Source organism: Athene noctua, chromosome 6 (genome assembly GCF_965140245.1).
Source record: "Athene noctua chromosome 6, bAthNoc1.hap1.1, whole genome shotgun sequence".
NCBI classification, from domain to species: domain Eukaryota; kingdom Metazoa; phylum Chordata; class Aves; order Strigiformes; family Strigidae; genus Athene; species Athene noctua.
In genome coordinates this window covers 49,417,774-49,438,855 of record NC_134042.1, presented here as the reverse complement: position 1 = coordinate 49,438,855, position 21,082 = coordinate 49,417,774, and the positions used below count along the sequence as shown (strand labels likewise).

The following is a 21,082-nucleotide window of genomic DNA, read 5'->3' as shown; positions in this document are numbered from 1 at the left end:
AGATAGTGGCTACCCACTTGCAGATCCCTTAAGTTGTTTAAAGAGTGGTCAAAAGCTTTAAAGAAGCAGTAACGTTAGTTCTAGGTGTGGGAAAAATCCTTAGAAGTAGAAAGAAAATTCATTATCAAAGTACTGCTGAGTGTTGTCAGGTGAACAGTGGCTTTACTCTTCTCTAGGCTGAACTTGCTGAACTGCTCAATTTATTTCACAGGAGCCCAGCAAAGTTTAATTAGTTCCTTTTGAGATACTTTTTGGATTTCTGGATGGAAAGTATTAGAAGTGTTCACGGTACACAAAGAATCGGGTTGGTGTGATGAAGTGGCGAGCAGGAATACTAATTCTGAGCAACATGTGACCATGTGAATACTTTGAAGACAAGGCTCATTTCTGAGCACCCAGGGCAAAGTGCCACAAAACAGCTCCACAATGAACATGGGAAAATACTCAACTGTTTTTCCAGAAGAATGCTCAACTTGATACTATTGTGCTTAAACTCTGTCAATTTAGGTCACGGAAAATAAATTGGGATAAGGAAGAGCAAGCAAAAAAACCCCAACCCAAATCCCAAACCAAGTCTCCTTTCTGTAGGTAAAGGCAAAATAAAAGGTGAAAAAGTCTGCAAAAAACATTTAAGGACTATGAGCTTTATACAACTTCTAACCAAACAAGCTGAATCAAACAAGAAGTCACACCCCTGACAACTCACTGGCAGAACACGAACTCTGTAGCTGAATGAACAAGAAGAAAACCTGCATCCCAAACGTTTTGGCTGTAACACGAAAGATGCATTTCAGAAACTTGTTCTTCAAGTTTTTAACCTTTCATTTGTAATAGCATTTTGATTTTTGGACAATACAAATCGTACAACCTTGCTTTTGAGCAAGATTTATCCATGCAGTCTGAATATGGTAAAGTAATGATTAACTTGTTGCAAATATTTCAAGAAAACTCCCTTGATTCAATGATGAAAACAGTCTTTTGCAATCAGATCTAAGCACAGCCACAGCACACGTTTTATTTGTCAATTATTGTATGTGAGGGATGGTGATATACCTGCAAAACTACAGTTCTACTGAGCAATGAATTAAATTTTTCATGCATTGTTGGCCAGCATACCTGAACTTTACTCACTAATCCATTTCCCGTAAGATGCCCACAGACATGCTGAGTGTCTAATGCAGTTAAAGAATCTATTTTAAAGCTGCTGGAGAAGTTTTCATCGCTTGTCACAAAGTTCATGCTGGCTTCAGTTCCATAAGAGAGAAACCTGATACGCAGTGGAGAACCCAGAAGCCCTGAAGAATGAACTTTGCATGACTGAGCAACAAGAGAGGTGCAGGTTTTGCTACACCTATTGCTGGTGTTGGAAGCTTAAAAGGCTCTTAGCAATCCCACCACCACTGCTATCAGAAAAAGAACTATTATTAGGTAGTTTATGTTTTAAAACTATGTTGCCAGTCTAAAGGACAAACGTACCTAATTTTAACAAAAGGTAGTATCAAATTCCCACATAAGCTTTGAAAGTCTTTCTCCTCTCACCCTGCCCCAGTCTAACTATGCACAGAGCACCAAGGCTGCAAGAAGATTATCATTGCTCCATACATAATGTAGTCAACACAGAAAAAAACCTACAATTCCTGTAGAAACTAATCCGAAAAATGTCCCCACAGGGGTTTTCAGAAGTGTGACACACAAAGGAGACTTTGTCCCAAGGCTAATGCTAGCTGGTTACACGCTCAGGTGTTCAAGATCTTGACACACAATCCTGAAAGAAAAGCGTTTCTGTCACCAAAAAAGACTGCATTAGTAGCTTCTTAAATACATATATCCTTTGACATTTTTCTTTAGAATACAGCTTATCAAAGGAGATGGCATGAGCCAGACAGACTGTGCTTATGGGGGTAAGGAACATCCCACATTTTCATTCCTTGCGTTTCCCCAACTTTACACAAAACTATTTGGACTGCCACCATTTGTTCTTTAACAAACTGGGCAGTCTACCTCAAAACACTACTTGCAATTCAAAACTCAACATAAGGCATTTTCATTTTGTTAAATACAGAATTCCCTCTTCATGTTTCAGTGCGCCATTTATTCCATCAAATGCCAGCCCAGCCTTGCTGCCCCCATCAAGTATAAAGCAATGCACGAGCACCAGCTCCTACTGCACAGCAAATTGACATTAGTTATAAACAGATTTCGTGTCTGATGGAGCCTATCTAAAACAAAGAAAGGACTTCCAGAAGTTCTGTATTTGTTTCTAGTCCATTCTACATGTATTCCTATACTACATGAGACTGAAATTTGGTATTCTGGACTGCACCACAAATCAGAGAATAAACAGGTTATCTTCTTCTGCATGTTTGTCCTCTCAGCAGGGAAAAAAGGTAAAGACTAAGACTAGAAGTCAGAATATAAGAAGCCTTTTTGGCTCTGCAGGACAGGTCCTACATGGCACTTGAGATTTTATTTTTTCCTGTGTGACATTTGTTATATGCACTACCCTGAGGTGGCATGGCAAGACCAAGCCCACCCATCCTGAAAAGCTCTGTGCAAGGAACTTTTGCAGAAGCATTATCTTAAGACATAACTTTGAAAGCATACGATGAAAGCATAGCGTATTTGAAAGCATAGTGATGTAATGTACGTGTTTTACAGGCTACTTTATCATGTATTCAAGGCTTTTCCCCCTCTGATTAACGGGGTCACTCTACAGCTACACTAAAGGACACATGTGCCAACAGACCTGTGACAAGGTAAGATGGGAGTGCCCAGGATACCAACACTCCCCTAACAAACAGGTAACTGAGGGTCATCTTTCTTTTCTGCAAGGCAAGTGTACACAAATGCATTAAAACTGGCTTGGGCACGTTTGCACATGCTGTCATCCCATCCGCCTGCAGAACTGACAAAAATGAAATGACAAGCATCCACAGATTTTGCAAGAGGTAAGAAGAATCTCAGCTCGGTGGAGTCCCATCGCTCTGAATATACAGATGGCATGAAATCCTGTAAAAAACCTTCCCATTTCCAAGCTGCTGATACAGACCCATCTCAGCTCTGCTCTAAATGATTACACAGATTGCACTTTTTGCTGTTTCTCTACTCCTATCACTCTTAAAACTATTTTGATTACTCTGGATGACCATTACATAGTAGCAAAGTGTTAGTATTCTTCACACAGGATCTCTCCGAAAGAAACTTTGCTTACATTCCTAAGCCCAGTTTGTTTCAGCCTCTATGCCCTGCTCTAGTCAAACTTGCATAAAACCACACTTACTTCATCTCTGTAAAGAGGACTTGTATAATACATGATATCCATCGCACTGCTGTTCAGCATATCCCTTAAACCTCGTACTTTATCTGGAGTAATGGAATCCACGGTGTCTAAAAAAAACAAAACGAGAGAGACTTGAGTTACATGCAGGAGAATGGTAAAATTTAAACAAGGCACGTGTAGAGGACACGGTATGAAACTTCTGGGGACAATTTTGCAGACTGCAGCAACTGGAACAGCAAAAGAACCAAGTAATGTACCTCCATCGAGGGTAAGTTTTGACCTCCATTCAACTGGAAGAAACTCAACATGCGTTGCGAGATTAGAAAAATATTTTTCTTCTATTTTTCTTGCAGTATCTCGCATCCTATAAAAAAGAACAGAGGAACAAGTTCCTGTGAAAACTACTGTTGGTATTTTTATCAAATAAAGCCTATGCATCCAGCAACAACACATTTCTTGCATTTCAAGTATGCAACGCATGCTTACTAACATAGGTAATTACCTCAACCTCATGCTTTTGTTATAAAGTACTTAAACTCTCAGACAATGAAAAAACCTGTGCATTACATGCTCAGAAGAGTTTAAAAATCTCCGTATGTATTACACTATTGGTTTAACATAAACCACATAAACTCAACTGAAAGATATCTGTTAACTCTGGTGGGTTTGGGGTAGAATGTGACTGAAAATTAAAAGTTTTACCACTGCCTTGAAACCTTGAATCCAATTAAATCAACACTTTAGACCACTGTGTAAGGAAGATAATTCAGTGCTTTTAAACACAAAGAAAACTATTAGAACTATTGCTTGAAACGTCAGAATTCTATTTTAATTTCACGTATCAAACTGAAAGGCTTGATAGCTCTCAGAGTGAGAAATAGGATCATTTATTAGCATTTTAACTTGTAGTAGCAGATGGACAGGCTAAATGTCCTTTTAAGATACTTTTCCTTTTTAAAGCACATCTGAACATGAAGATTGATGCACTTCTCTGAAGTGATGTGAGAAACTTTGAAGTGCCTCAGAAGCAAGTCTATCTGACACTCTTTGTTGTTCAGGGGAGATGGGGATAATGGTATGTTACATTCTTTTAGAAGTGCTACTTTAGTAGTGCTGTGTGAAGGACCGATCAGCAGAAAGTGAAAACCACCATGAAATTACGCAAGTTATAGTAAAATAACCATGCATTCTAGCACAACATTCAGCAACCAAACAGAGGAAGTGTTGTGTTTTCCTTTTTTTCCCAGAATCTTGGCCCCCCAATAGCATTTAGCATTTCTGAAGATGAGCGAGACAAACTGAATCTGACCAAGGGGCAGCAGTGCTGGGTTTCCAGCAGCTGCTTCCCAGTTCCAAGGGTTTTTATTTCTGAGGCAAAGCCCAGAGTTTCAACATGGTTTTCTTCCCCTCCTATTTTCAAAGCAAATCCCTTTTAATGATTGCTACAACTAAAGGCATGATGACATTAATCTCCCATCTGTACTTCTACCAGTTCAAAAGCAGTTTAATAAGCTTAACCCCCCAGTTGAGACACTTTCCTTGAATATATTAACGCTCCTCTGTTTTCCTTCAACAGAAAGGAGTTTAGCCTAAATCACTACCAACACCTGAGACAGTAATCGCCTAAGCTTCTCCAGTTGATGAGCACTTTCTGCACCAACACAGCATCAGCATTAAACAGAGATCCCATACGGACAACTGTGGGTGACTCCTTGTGTTTCATCCCCCTTTAAAACAAAGGCAGCAGTGCACGGCAGCCAGCTGCAGGATGAAGTCAGGAGCCGCCCAAATCTCCTCCAGGAGGTTGCCACCAGAGGTGACAATACAGATAAAAAGGAAGAAGTATTGACAAAGTTTGTTCTTAATCTCCCAGTGTAGCTGTCGCCCTGTCTGGATGCAGCTCACTAGCGGGTTTTAAGCTGTGCAGGAGAGCTGAAGGCAGACGTGACTGGTGGAACAAGCACAGAGATGAATTTCAGCCATCAGCAGCAGCTCCTGAGGGCTGCAGAGAGATGTCACGGTGGCTTTGGGCAAAATGTCTTCTACGTTTTTAATTCAGCCATATCAGCTGCACAGGGAGAGAGAAACACACTTCACTGAGGAAGGAGTATGAAAGACAATGCCTTGCCAAAACATTTTCCACACAGATAACAAATTCTTTTTCATTATCATGTTTTTCCCAGGAAAAGCCCATCACGCTACTAAAAAAGCAGATCAACGACGTACCAAATTTTTGAAGCAGGCAGTCAGCACACTTTCCCATAACTGACACTTACTTTCTGATGAAGGAAAGGAAAGCAAGAAAGAAGAGCATCCTTCACACTCTTCCAAAGCAGTTACTAGTGGCATGACCAAACATTCAAAAAAATACAACTGATCAGCATCTCTACTTTTAAATTCTGGTTTGATTGCACTCCTAATCTCCAATTCTCTAGTCCAACAAGATGGCCAAGGTTTAAATAAAGCAGAATGTCCTTCCCATGATGAAGGGGGGGGGGGGGGGGGGGGGGGACAAAACGAGCAAATCAGCCTGAGGATCTGCATAAATCAGGGTTGATTTAGAGCCTGAACCAACCCAACCTTGCAAAGCACAAAACCACTCTCTCCACACAACACGCTTGTAAGGACACTTATTTGCAAGCCCAACTTCAGCCACAGAATTTCTAGATTATCAAGAAGATAAAAATTCACTAAACACATTAACAGTCCTGGAGTTGCCGAGTAACCAAAACAAAAGAAAAACACACCTGTCTGAACAAAATCAGACAATTACTAGCACAAGGAAATCTAAGGACCTAAAATCTAAATGAATATTCTTTAAATATTCTAACTGTTCTTTGCCAAGCCATCTTAACTTTCCCTGCATGAAGGAGGATGACAGTCAGCTCAGATGAATACAGAAACAGTTAAGTTCAGCAGGAAACCACCAAAGCAACAATCTAAAGCTGCTAGGCTTAAAAGCAGTAAAAGCATAGAAACACTGCATGAATAAAGCACAGAATTCTACACAGCAACAGATACTTTAAGTGAAGGAACTTGCAAAAAACCTGGTTCTAATAGCACCGGAAAAAACCCATCCAAACTATTTACACATCAGTAGCAGCTGTAATCATTATGAACTAATAACTGTTGAAGCTGTTGACATCCCCCTCTTCGAATATGACAGCTACAGGGTTTCTTCGTGTTCCAAAGGGTCCAGGTCTTACTAAAGCTATTCACAGGCAAACTGACACAGAGGATAATTTTAACTAAAATTCTCCTTTCTAAAGCTAGATATATGAGTTTGGAAAAAAAACCAGTGCAGCTTAGCAATCCTGCCAAAGCTTTTGGGAAAAGCTTCAAGTCTCCCCCCTCCTAAAAGCTGTGCCAGCTTTGTGTCGTTATCCAAAATTCTGTGAAATGCAAAACCTGATTTTACTCAGATTAGAGGGTTCCCCCCACATCATTTGAGGTTGTCCAGACATGGTCCAGCCTCCAGCAGAACAGTCCCAAACTTCTGCTAGAACGATTATGGACAAACATTGTGCATCTCCCTTCTTCCTTGCAAAATACATTCTGGTGGAAGTGGACAAAAGCTCTGTTTCAACAAATTTTGGTTAACTGCCACCTCACTGATGTCAAATCAAGTATGTAGCAATTGTTTCTCAGTGTTTCAGGTGTGCTCATCCACTACAACACACTGCATTGCACACTAACCTTATGAAGCTGGTTAATGCAACAAACCACTGACTGGAGTTCTGCAGGTTACAAACTATGGAGTTATGAAAATATTTTTTTGCCTTCCACTAAACTTTGAGGCAATCCAGTTCAGTGTTACTATCCAAATACTGTCAGAGGTGCAATTATTCTCTTTCATTATTTTACAGCAGCAATGTCACACTGATCTCCTGATCACAAGAATCACTGAGGCACTAAAACACACCAGAACAATTCCCAGTGCAACACATCTCATCTACAGCAAATGGCACTATACAACATCTCCCACCGATTCTGATCAATAGTTTAATATTATAAATTCTAAGGAAAACTGTGGTGTAATTGCCAAGCGATGTGGCTATGCTCACACACAAAACCCCAGCATATATACGTGCTTATCTGGTCTGCTATAAAGGTGCTGGGTTTTTTTTCCCCCTTCTGTTTTTTAAGAAGTATTTTGAGCTATTTTATTCGATGGTAAGTCCCCCTACTCATTTGCAAAATTAACACCAACTGAAGTAATAAATCCTCATCTGAACAGTCAAAGAATCCTTCTCCTTTCCAATATGAATGGATGTTGAAATGTTGACCCCAGAGCAACAATTACTTAAATCTATACGTTGAAACACATGGTAACCACTAAAATTTATGATTTTTTAAAGAAAAAAAAAAATCACTCAGGTGCAGATGCAACATATACTTTAGAAAACATTTTGACATATTGGTATTTTCCATGCAAGAAGTAATGGTCTGAAAATAGATACTTTGAGACTCACCATAAATAAAACGTACTTGGCTGCCTTTCTCTGATTAAAATAATAAACCCGTATTTTCACAGGTATACATCCTTGCTTAAGCAAGTATATTCCAGAGATATGTTACCATATTTATGCTTACTGCTGTGGTTTTTCTTTTTAATCTTATGGTACTAATTTTACTCTTGTAGAGAATTCACAAATTCTACATTAAAAACTGGAGAGCTACAAAAAAGTTAGCTACAGCTAGTTCACAAATTTTATAAAATGACCTTGATAGCTTGTAACAGAGCAAAATGCCTGAAGGCTTGAATATGTTACTCATTTTTTTCCCAAGTCATCTTTGCAGACTCTTCAATCCCATGATCCATAGCCAAGAAAAAGGGAATGGATTTTAATTTTAAAAGCATTACACCAGCCAACTTCTTACACTAAACTCTTGATTTAAGAGATAGGGTAATGGGATCCCCCCACAAAAAAACCTGAACTCTCACTACTGCCTGTAAAACTGTGAATTCATCCCTTTGGATTTTGGTCACACAACTGGTAAATGATGCTCTAAAGCACTCCCCAACTGCTTTAGCCACTCTGGAATTCCCCCAAATGCAGCACAGCACTCACTGCCTCTTTGAGGAAATAATACCACGAGTTATTGAGGAAATTCAGGGCTGGCTTGAGCTAAGTTTGGTAAGTCAAAGTGAGAGGAGCAGGCATGAGTAATAAAAATTGAGATCTGCTCAAGCCAGAGGAAATGAAAGGGAGGCTGTTTTCAAAACCTGCATTGCAGAAATGCAAACAAGTCTTACTTAAGGCAGATTTCAAAGAGCAACTGCAAGACATAAGTCACTTCTACCACTGTTCTTCAGGGATTCATCTGCTCTCAGACCAGACACATTAAGGCCGCTGCTCTAGGACATGTGCAGACTCATCGTACTCCTGAAGGAAAATGGAAATTCTAGCACGCAAACAAAGTAAGCATGATCGTGATTCACACTTCATCCTTTTCAAGGATAATGGGATGCTGCATGATCAAAGGCACTCCAGTTGCTTGGTTAGTTGACTATGGGATCTCTGAGATGAGCCTGTGGAGATCCAAGTGCTCGGAGGGCGAGTGCCTCCCTCCCCAGCACTGCTTTCCAAACGGTGGGCAAGCTTACCCCTCAGAGAGATGCTGGCTTTGGCATTAAGCAGATTCGTCATTCCCTGTCCCCGTTGTCCTCCTCTGCCTCCTCACTGCTCACTCCCATCTTCCAGACTGGGTTCCAGTTTTTCAGACTGACTGCAGTGATCCAGTTTACATACAGACAGTCGTGCTGGGGTGGGCAGGGAAAGGGCAGCGCTGGGCAGAAATGAGGGCTGGGGGAGGATGGGAATGAGAACAGACCTAGACATACATCTAAGTTCTAAACAGGCTGTTACAGCTTCCATCCAGCTGATGCAGTCATGTGTTAATTAATAAAATGTACGCAAAACAAGCTCTTATGAAAGTATTTAATGCCCTAACTATCACCTTTTACCTTTTGGACTCAACTTCTCACTTAGCTTGCAAGACAAGCTCAAGTTGAAACCTGTAAGACAATTTTTACCATTTGAATACTTAATTTCAGAAGAACATGCAATTATTACCAGCACCAAAGAATGGAAAATAAGCACATAATATGTATTTAATGCAATAAAGGTAGTGAAATAGAAAATTAGCAAAGTACCAAATTATAAGAAAAAATTTTAGAGGAAATTTTGATTTAAGATTCCAGCAGCACATATTTAATGTACTGAAAGGCCTCCGAGAGGCTCTGCACTCTAAGGGCTTGCATGCCACTGGAAATTTACCAAAATAGCTATTCTGAAGTAATTATTATAATGATAATCCACAATTAAAATGCTTTCGAATGGGACTTGCAATAAAAATGTAATTGGTGATTATGGAACGCCAAGATGATGTTGCTTGTGCAGACAGCAATTTCAGTGCTATAAGCAGCAGCACAGGCAAATGTAATTTTTGAATCAAAACAGGAGATTCAGACAGAGGCAGACAGATACCAGCTTTAGGGTAAGAGCAGCCAAGATGTGTCACAACATTACAGCTATTATGGAAATACATAGAACAGTTACTTCAGTTAATTTTCAAGCACAGGAGCTGATGAAATTTAGAAGGTCAGCCTAAAGGTCTGACCTTTACCTAACTCAGCTAAAAAACCAGGAGTTTTTTAAAGGAAGTTGAAAACATGTATGGTAACATTCCTAAATTCTATTTAATGTGTAAGCACACCCCCCCACACCCAGTCTAGAAGCACAAGTTCAACAAATCAGAGATTAAGCTTCGGTGAGAAAATATTCCAAATAACAAGATGAAAGTGTGTACAGTAAAATAAAAGGATATGCCCAAGCAATTTTTTTTTTTTTTTTAAGTTAACATTACACCTTTTCGGAAACCTAGTAACGTCAGAATACTGAACCTGATGGCAAATAAAAAAAATCTCCAGTTAAGTAGATTATGCCATAATATCTTTGTTTCTAACAAAGAAATACAGACTATACTATCTTCTTCCTTAAGTAATCATCCCTCTGCTACCGAAGTGGCTCACAGCACATTATTCTGTTCACGTTAGGTCAGCTGAATCACTGTTCCAGCCTGGAGGAGGTACTGTCTCTTCCCAGACGAGTTCTGCAGTTAATATCAGCACTGACAGGAGCAGCTTGTTGTACCAGCTGCTGTACTACATTTAGATAATAAATGTGTTTAACTACACTGTGAAGAAACAAAATCATGTCACATCTACCAAAGACCTGTTCATTCAAGCATCGATAAAACGCATCTTTTCCATTTACCTACTTACAGGGCACCCTGCAACCCTAGTGTCTAATCACATTAATGATTAGATTGAACTCCATTTCTTTAATGAAATTAGTGTATGTAATTTTAAATTACCCTAGAAGAAGAGTTGTTTTCACCTCTGTAACCAACAGGATCTGCCTAATGATGCAGATGCATCATGTGAGCTGCACCAATATCTTCAAGGTGGTAATCTGAGGACAGAGCATATCAAATGAGCTCTGGCAGGGTCTCTCACCAGCCTGGGTTACAGATGAAGTATTCCATATCTAGGTTATAAGATGTATTTTTGCACTTTTTCTTTATTTTTCTTTCTTTTAGGATCACTTGTTCAAGTGAAGCTATGTTTCCGTGCAAATAACTGAAGAGTTGCTCTCACACAGGTTGAGATAAACCCAGGGTAGAATGAACCCAAAAAGAAGCAACCGTAAATGTCCATGGCAAAGACAAAATGCACAAGAGATTTTTTTTGTGGATGGTAGAAAGAGAAGGCACCTAAACAAGCTATTTCCTTCTGCAGATCCCAGAGTTCCTCCAAGCACCCTAACAAAAAAAAAGCAAGGTGTCACGAAGTTTGCCTTGCCCAACCTGCCTCATCTCTGTTCTCTCCCCATCCATGCTCCCACATCCACAGAGAGGACTGGTGGCACTCTGCAGAGGAATGTGTCCTCTCAGATGTCCTGGGGCCCGAACCAAAAGCAACTCTCTATTTCTAAGGGACTCACACACCACTTACCCCAGGGTTCCCACACCAGCACGTGCGTATCACAAGTGACATCCAAGTCCTACAAAGCTGCACACAGCCCAAGACAATGATGAGCTCTGAGGGCTGACAGTGCCTTCTACATCTGCTGATGGTACCCAGATATTGATGAGGGAAGAGTACAGTGATGGGCAGACCTATGGCTTAAGTTACAGATTTAGCATGGCTGCAACTACAGGTTTCCTACTAAAGAATGTGAATTTAAAAGTAAAAATAAACCACTGAAGCCTTTTTCTCCTTAGCTTCTACTTTAAAGTGTGAACAGTCAAAAAGCATTTCTTCTTATCCCTCTTATTTTTCAAAATGCAGCATTCGACTCCCTGTGTCCCTAATTCAAAAGAATGTATAAAAAAATATAAAAAATACACACATATATCACAGACAAAGGTGCTAACAGAAAGTGCTAGTACAACTTGTGGGAGCTGCCATTGTGTTGGCCTGGCAGACATTTCTTCTAAAATCTCTTCTAGAACATATGGGATGTTCTTCACTGATAAATTTTAAGCTATAAAAAACCCAAACCAAAACAAAACCCACTTCAATCTAAAATGATGCTTTAATTTGCAGATTTTGTGCAGAATACACAATTTATGCTAATAATTAGCATTTTAAAAGGCTGTGCAATACTGTCTGATACTTCCTGAGGATATGAGCAAGATTTACTGAAGTACAAAAAGTCTTGTTTCTCTTTTAGATAAAAGATTTTACGTAACAGGCTGCCAGTTAAAGCAGGACTTCTTATGGAATGAACGCCTATGCACTGTGTCCTGAGCTGAAGTTAATCCACCCATGCAACCCCCGTATCTATGTGCAATGGAAAATGGGGTAGGGAGAAAGAAAAAGCATAAAACCGTAATGATTCCAAAGTAGAAGTTTTATTTCTCATTGCTGTTAAAACAGCAGCTTGCATTTAGGGTATTTCCCTTTCCAGTGTAATTACATCCTACAAAAATTTTAAGTTTTTACATTTATTTTGGTGACTAACTTCAAGGGCTGTGGATCCTTTTCTCTTTGGTTTTGATTGCTTGCTCTAAACAACACGAATAAAAGAGCAGGGAAGTGCCAGAACAAGGGGAGTAGGGAGTAGCAGGTTGTGGCTTTGAGATGACAAACGACACAGCAGTGAAAACAAGACCACACCAGAGGACACTAGAGTGAAACAACGAGCTGAACGAACACAAGAGCCTGCTGACACGATGGTACACACCACAGTGACAGCACATAAGCACTGACCTACATCACCATTCTGGGTTTAAAGGGAGGTTCACAAAGCTCTTGCCACCAAATCAGCAATCCCAGCTCTACACACTTTCACAGGAGTCACTGGGTATGTCACTATTCCTGTCAACTGATGGAACGTGGAACTTTTTGGGATGCACATACTAAACCATCTGTACAGCACAGATCTGCAGTTAATGTTTTTTTAGCCTCTTCTTTCAGCTAATGAAGCATTCCTTAACACCACCCTGTCTCCCACAATGCTGTCATCAAGACTTTACAATTTCTTCCAATATTCAAAAATCTTTTCAGGTACAGCATTCTGAATAGCTCAGGAGTTTCTCTTCCTATCCACCAGCACCTTAACTGGCCTTCTCAGATGTCAACTCAAAAACCATCTGCAAACCAGTCTTCACAAAAGACTTTCAATGAAAAGATCTGGTGAGCTTTCAGTTCTGTTTCACTTTTTATCAGGTATCTATGCACAGAGTTTGATGAGCAGACTCACATCAATAGCTTCCAACTGTTTGGAGTAACTCTGTCCTGTTAGGAATGCCAACATTCCTGCTAGCTCCCCATTTCCCCTCTTACTGGTATGTACTTCACTTGCCCACTATTCTGACAACCAGCAGGAACAACGGAGATTGCTCGCGATTTAAACCAAATGAAAAAATCTCTCCCTCCTCAGTCACTGCCCCACAGGTGCTAGAAATCCACAGGCCAGACCCCTGAGAGCTGCAAGTGTTGGTCATGAAAAGAATGTATCTTCGCTCTTCTGGCTTGCAGCTGCTCTCCCTAAGTCCACACATCCAAATTCACACAAAAAGTAGCATACCCACAACATAAAGACTAATGATTCAGGGGAAGAGGAGGAGAAGGAAACAGGAAAAGATACAGCTTAAACCAAAGGCTCTGCTGTTATTTATAAATAATATCAGCCTTATATTCAAGCTAGAGTTGGTACTGCAAATATTATAAAGCACTCACATAGCTGTATTTTTGATGATCCTTCCTTGGTCCATTTTCTGCCCAATACCATGCACAACAAACACAATGTGACTAGTTTGTGGTGGTTTGTCTTCTAACGTAGCTTCTTCTACATAGCCTCTATGTAGCCTTGTCCCACTACTTGAAGCTGTAGAAAAAACATTATCCTAGATCAGTTACATTCTGTGAAATGCAATGGTCTTATATATGCTGACAGAAGCTTGACTTTTCTCAGACCAATAAATTAAAAGTATCTTGAAAATAAGATTATACATAAAGGAACAGTATGTATTTATATATATATCTGCAATTTTAAACTCTTGAGAGATTTGAGCAACTAGGTGATATTAATTGGATGAGTCAATGTATTACTAGGCCATTTCTACTGTGAAGATAACTTATTTCAGAAATCTTTTGAAAAACAACTTTTTAGACAACAGTTGTATAATTATCCATCCACTTTTATAACACAGTACCCTTCTTCCGTGTGTCTCAGTCATTAAGCTTCTTTATATCGCCACCTTACTCCCACAGCATGGAAGGATTATGGAAATGATCTGGCCACAAAACTGGTAAGTGTTGTCATTCTTTCCCCGACCCAGTTAAGCAAGCTGGTTGAAAAGCTTTGCCATTTTTGGTTTTGTCAGGGAAAACCCACACTTTGTTTCAAGCTGATCCAACCTCAAGCTTCCCCACCTGTTCTCCAGTCCAGGGATCAAACCAAAAATCAATTACCCTGGGCAAATCTGGGTGTTCTCTCAAGCCCTGCAGGTGGTTTGAGAAACCCACTGGCAGAGCGTATCTCCATCCCCCTCTAGTGACAGACCCATGGAGAGGACCACAGCCCTGCACCAGTGCCAGCCGGCCAACCCCTTTGCATGGCCACGCAGAGGAAGGCAGCATCATTCCCCGCCACAAAAATTGAAACAACTTGTCTGGTTTTTAAAAACACTACAAAATCACTAAGGACAGTTTTTACAGAGGACTCGTTTTGTTTACCAACTGGGCTTCTATTTGGTATTTCTCCCTTAAAATTGTTTAGGGTAGATCTGTCCTATTATTTATTATACACTATCCAAATCATGCTCTGGATAGAGGGGACTTCATTTCTTCTGTCAGTGAAGCACTGAATTATATTAATTTTTGGCAAACATTAAGTAAGTATCCACCCAAGATCCCTGTAGGGTAGGAGGGCTTTAATTACAGGACAGCAGCATGAGGATTAAAGCCAAACCTATTACCTGATCTTGTCTCTTCAGAGGCCAAGGAACAAAACAGATGTGTATGTTCTTGTTTTTGTAGTTGTCCAGCAGTGCATTGGAGCACCACGACAGAGAGGACAAGTTCCAGTTTTCTAGGTTGGCAATAATCTGCCTTTTGCTTGAGACAGACCATCCTCTCTTTCAACCATCTCAGCCTCATTGGCTTTATGACTGGTAGTTTTGAGCTTAAATGAGCCTGGATTCCTACTGGAAACAATTTCTGTCTAAATGCTTTACACCTCCTCTCAGCTCATACATCTGTTTAATGAACGGAGAAAAAGGCAAGAGGTGGTGAGAGAGGAAGGTATGATCATGTATGTAAGGAATGCATCACAGTACATAAGCACACAGCAGTGAAGTTAAGGTTGCAAAGGGGACTGGAATTCTTATGTTGTAGCTTCTAGACTCTACCACTGCAATATTTTTGTATACTTCTTATGTCATGTTAACTGCTGCATCCAAAATAGTAATAAAATGCGTAATAAAAATAAGTCACAGCCTATTCACATCTAGTTATGATTAGGTACAACCACCTAAGGACCCTAATACACTTTCTGTAAAAACTGCAAGGGCTGAAGTGGGCTAGCCACGTATTAAAACTTCAAACTTGAAATATCTCTCTAGTGTTAAAGTAACAAACTTAAAATACTGGTATTTGCAATATTCTTTACAAACCGAGAAATATTACCTTTGGAAAACCCCAACTTTTGTGTAACAGTTCTTGCAATTTTAGATGTTGTTGCATCACTGTAAAGATACACTTCATCCACACTGTGCCAGTCCACATGGTTGCGACTCAACTTTAGACTATGAATAGCTGCAGTAAAAAAGAACAACATTTAATTTCAACAAGTAAGAGTTTAAAAAAAAGCCTCTTAGAGAGAGAGAGAGAGAGAGAGAGAGGAGGGTATTTTGCATACAAGTTAAAATCTAGAGCTTCATTATACCTACATCTGTATCACTTCTTACCTTTTTACATTTAGGATTAATCTGACCAGGACAAGCAGCAGTTTGGAGAACACCTCTGAAGACATTTCACACCATTCTCCTCTCACCCTCATTTTGGGATGGGAGGTTTCCAAAATATTCCCTCAGCTGAAAACAAAAACCAGGGGGTGGCAGGGCAATGCATGTTGAAATACTGCAAGTTGCTGTGATGCCCAGGTGGCTGTCCCATGCACTCTCATCACTAGAAAAAGAGCAATTTTACCCCTATCTTATCTCTCCTGTGACTGTACAGCGAGATCCCTGGTTTTTGAGTGCACTCAGTGGTTACACAGAGCCTTTCAAGGGTCAATTACTAGAAGGCTCCATTGCATTTCTTTCCTTTCAGAAATATCTAGGAGCTGGAAACACAGTTCACTGAGAAAGCCTCTGAATGAGTAATTTCTGGCACAGAACAGAATCTAGCTCTTTCAAAAGCCACTAAGAGCTCTAGTGTTTTTTGTGCAGTTATTGTGTTTTCCAGATTTGGAACTGATTGAGCTCTGGGACCAACCTCATGACACACTGCCTGATTGTCGGGATTAAGCACACCAGGCACGTTATAATGCAAGTCAGAATCTCTCATCTAAGGCTTAGAGCTTGCTTGAGAAAAGCAGTACCACTGCTGTATTGCTAGTAATTCAGATTTCACCTGAGACTGGAATCTGCTGCTTAGGTCTCATCTAATATGGAGTGCACAACATTTGGAGAGCTGACAACAGCAATAGCCCTGTGACAGAAAAAAGGTGTTATTTAAGTGCCAGCGATCTTGCTAAAAAGTTCAAAGTCATGGAAAACACCCAGAGGGGATGTTTTGTGGTTTGGGGTTTTTTTAGGGGGTTTGTTTTTTTTTTTTTTTTCATAACAAGTGGTGCTCTAACCTCCTGCTTGAAGCCACTCAAACTTTCTATACTCTTCAAAAAACATTCCGAGAAACCCTGTGCCATCACTACTTCATATTTTAAATCTGCTACAGCACAAACTAGTCATGTTAAACTAGATATTGTGACCTTTCTCCTGTAGTATTTTTTTTCTTTGCTAAGGCAGGTAGACCTGACAGTCTGATGGAAAACTAAATAAAGTCTGTAAGAAAGAAGGGGATTAGAAAAGGATTACCCCTTCTGTAATAGTAGTCAATAGATTCACAAAAATAACTAGAACTGTATTACTGTTTTACACTGGCAGGCAAGAAGCCTAACTTTGAGGAGCAGGCATGTCAGCTTAGGGTAATGACTGGCCAGAGCAAGAAGCAATCTAGTGAGAACTCAATTAACATGTTTTCATAAACATCCTTGTAGGCACAGAGATGAGTCCATGTCCAGAAATCTCAATTTAGAACTGGAGAAGGAAAGGAAATTCCCAGCAAAACTTCCTCTTTCAGACTTGGAGACAAGGCAACAGACTGTGATGTCCTGAGACAGGCATGTAGCCTAGTGGCAAAGGCAAGGGACCTCCTTGCAGATGTCTCTGCAATCTCCTCCATCCTCAGTTCCATGACCAGCGTAGACTCTTTACACATTGTCTAGAAGGTTTTTAAGAGCTGTTCCACCTGTATTCTGTAAAATCCCTCTCAGAGTATGTTCCTGGGGAGGCTGGAGAAGGCTGGAAGCTTGCTGCCTTTGGAGAGTACTGTGTGCCATGTCCAAAGCATGCAGAGAGAGAGATGGACAGGCCTGTGGCTGAGTCACTTATCACCACTGGAAGAACAGCAGTTTGGGGAGGAGCAATCCTCAAACTCTTTCTGGAATCAAGTCCACCCTCTCTATTGGAAAGAATATACAGAAAGAAGGTTTCTCCTACCTTGCATGACTTATTCTCTCTTGGGAAGAACAAATTCCTAGCTTTTAGGGCCTTCTTCAAAACCACGTATGTTGAAGGACATATCAAAATGAACTACAACACACACAAGCACTGAGGAACTGCAAATGAAATATCCAACATATTTCTCTGCATATCTAATAACGTCTTCAAAGGGGAACCTGAAAAATCTGGCCTACTCTTAACACAAGCACCAGATGAAAATACCAGTAACCTTCAGCAGGACCATACTTCCTTGTCTCTTGACAACAGAGTAACTTACCTCTCTGAGATGTGTTATCATGCACATTCAATTCAAGCTCAAATGCAATTTTTACAGCACTTGGACTATACACCCTTGCTTTCTACCCAACACCCAGGAAAAAAAAAAAAAGAAGGTTTTTTTGTTCTTGCTTCTCAGTTTTCCTTCAACCAGAAAACATCAGGACTTTTTAGGGAAGTGGCAGTATCTAAAACATGAAAAGCATTTGCTTTTCAGAGAATCTACTAATTTGCCTGTAAAATGATATACTTTACATTTTTAGTTGACATATTTACATTCTAATTTGCATCTCTTAGTAAATTTTGTTTACCAACACGTTCACTCCTTGGCTTTCAAGTGCCAAGTGAACACTCCAGAGCAAAGTCTAAACCAGCAGTAGAGACTCAATCACTGAAAAACAGCAACTGCAGGACATTTCAAAGGCACCATCCACTCCAGTGCAGTATTTTGCACAAGTCTGGGTAACGCCTCCAGGGTGTCTATCCTGCCAACCAGGAGCAGACACATTTCTTCAGAAGTTAACAAGAGTCACGTGGGTCAAAACAAACCAAGCTGGGTCTCCACCTTGGCACTCTACTTTGAAATCCCGTGGGATGCACTGTTTAAAAAGCCTGCCTGTGGATCAATGCACCTGTTCCCACCCTCTTACTGAGCTGGGGTGAGATTTTGTCTCCCCTTTTTTTTAATTTATATAAACATGGAGATGTCTGTTCATCCTCAGACCCCCGATGCGATCACAGACTCATGGAATGGTTTGGGTTGGAAGGGACCTTCAAGATCATCTTGTTCCACCTCCCTGCCCCAGGCAGGCCACCTTCCACTAGCCCAGGTTGCCCAAAGCCCCGTCCAACCTGGCCTTGAACCCTTCCAGGGAGGGGGCAGCCACAGCTTCTCTGGGCAGCCTGTGCCAGGGCCTCACCCCCCTCACAGGGAGGAATTTCTGCCTTACATCTCATCCAAATCTCCCCTCTTCCAGTTCAAAACTGTCACCCCTCATCCTATCCCTCCCCCCTGATGACGAGTCCCCCCCCTTTCCCGCAGCCCCTTTCAGCCCTGGGGGGCCGCTCTAAGGTTTCCCCAGAGCCTTCTCTCCTCCAGCTGAACCCCCCAACTCTCCCAGCCTGTCCTCACAGGGGGGCTCCAGCCCCCCCAGCACCTCCGTGGCCTCCTCTGGCCCCGCTGGAGCAGGTCCGTGTCCTTCTGCTGTTGGTGCCCCAGAGCTGGACCCAGCCCTGCAGGGGGGTCTCCCAGAGCGGAGCAGAGGGGGAGAATCCCCCCTGGCCCTGTGCCCCCCCTGCTCTGGGTGCAGCCCAGCACACCGTTGCCTTTCTGGGCTGCCAGCGCACGGTGCTGGCTCACAGGCAGTTTCCACCCTCCGACCCCCCCAAGCCCTTCTCCTCGGGGCTGCTCTCCAGCCCCTCCTGGCCCAGCCTGGGTTTGTGCTGGGGATTGCCCCGACCCACGGGCAGGACCGTGCCCTTGGCCTTGTTGAACTCCACGAGGTTTGCAGTTCCCCCCTCTCCAGCCTGTCCGGGTCCCTGGGGATGGCACATCCCTGCCCTCAGCGTGTCCCCGCACACACAGCTCGGGGTTGGCAGGGAACTTGCTGAGGGGCCTCCATCCCACTGTCTGTGTCACCGAAGACGTTAAACAGCACCAGTCCCGGCATTGACCCCTGAGGTCCACCAGTGGAACAGAAATGCCCCTAAGAAGGGAAAATCTATCACTCTGAGCTCCAGGTCCCCTTACTGTGCAAGAATATTCCTTCAAAACAGGAGTGACACCCCACACAATGACTGTCATTGCGCTTTCTCTGTCCTTACATAAGAATCTGTCCCAGTGATAACAATGTCTGGGGAGAAAAAAATGGCACACCCTTGCAGATTTGCATGGCAGAAACCCAACTGAGAGAAGAGCTGCCTAGCTGAGATCAGTCACAGGGATAAACAATCCACAAGCCATGTGTGCACGCACAGCTAGGCAGAGACAGTGGTTCTCTGTCACCATGCACAGGAGATATAATTTAGGTTAAAAAAAAAAAAATTAAGCCTGCAATAAGGTACCTCTTCACAAGGGCCAACACCGTACCGGAGACTGTGAAGAGATTCTCAAGGCTTTTGAGAGCCCAACCAAAAGGAGCTTCTACTGCTGAGAGTCCCAGGGTGTGTTAATAGTGAGGCAGAAAAGAAAAAAAAAAAAAAGCGTCTTTGGAAAGGATTTGATAGCAACCTAAAAAAAAATCAAAATATGCAAATTCTGTTTTCCAGGTATAGGATAACAAGGGCTGCCATTGCTGTTTTGAAACTGAACACGAGGAAGAGAAAGTTTTGTTTTCTTGAAGGTGATAAAATGATTTACATTCTCTTTGCAGAACAAATGGTAACTGTCCTATAAACCTCCTGCATGCTGCAGAGGTGGTCAAACTGACAGCTCAGGAGCTTTTCCTACTAAGAGACATCACAGAGTGTCAGGAAGTCACCAAGGCGTGTCGTAGAGTGGCTGAGGGAGCCAAGTCGCAGAATTCAGATTAGGCAGTGGGTATGGCACAGGGGAATGCTCTTTGTGTTCATTCCTCTGCCTTCCAGGTCCTTCAGAAGCACGCTTTCCTCATTTGCAGATTCTCTCCAGGGCACCAGGCTAGGATGCTGCTGAGCTTCACTGAGACCTGACTGCGGCTACGGCATCTCTGAATGTCAGGCACAGATTATGAAGGGTCTCTCTAAAACCACGGGACAGGAATCTCCCCCTGGACCCGGCTTCTTGCAGCTTTGTTTTCACATGAACCACTTCTCTGATACGGAAAACGTGCACAGCTTTCTCAGCAGGCATCTCTTGTAGGTGCATCTTCCCCAGTGGCAGAAAATATTCTGCCCACTGCTCAGTTTTCTAGTTTGGGATTGAAGGCCAAGCTCATGGAAGTGAGACCAAGGTTTGGTTTCCTTTGTAGCCAGAAACAAAACATTCTGCAGGAATACCAACTATGATAGACACCTAGAGTATGATATGTGGAAGGGACAACCCCACTGTACACAGGAGACTGCTTGACCTGAGATAGCAGTGAGCAAACCATGCAAAAACAAGGAGAAAAGCACAGGGGGAGTGAGAGGGATCAGGAGAGGACTCCTTTCAGCTGAAGAAATCAACGGTTACTATTCACACAAGCCTCCAGGTTCACAAAGATAGATGAACACAGATGGAAAAATCCCTCTAAATTTAAATATGAA

At 41.7% G+C, this 21,082-nt stretch overlaps 1 protein-coding gene across 5 annotated transcripts in view; it reads right to left on the bottom strand.

The window, feature by feature from the left end:
- The window catches only part of DDHD1 (DDHD domain containing 1), a 67,969-nt gene that overhangs the window by 21,999 nt on the left and 24,888 nt on the right, over nt 1-21,082 (bottom strand). For all 5 annotated transcript variants that reach the window (XM_074908931.1, XM_074908927.1, XM_074908928.1 and 2 more), the window contains 4 exons: nt 15,483-15,611; nt 13,533-13,680; nt 3,538-3,644; nt 3,281-3,387 (listed from right to left, as the gene is read on the bottom strand). In XM_074908931.1, the coding sequence (XP_074765032.1) occupies nt 3,281-3,387; nt 3,538-3,644; nt 13,533-13,680; nt 15,483-15,611 (491 nt within the window). The remainder of the gene's footprint in view (nt 1-3,280; nt 3,388-3,537; nt 3,645-13,532; nt 13,681-15,482; nt 15,612-21,082) is intronic.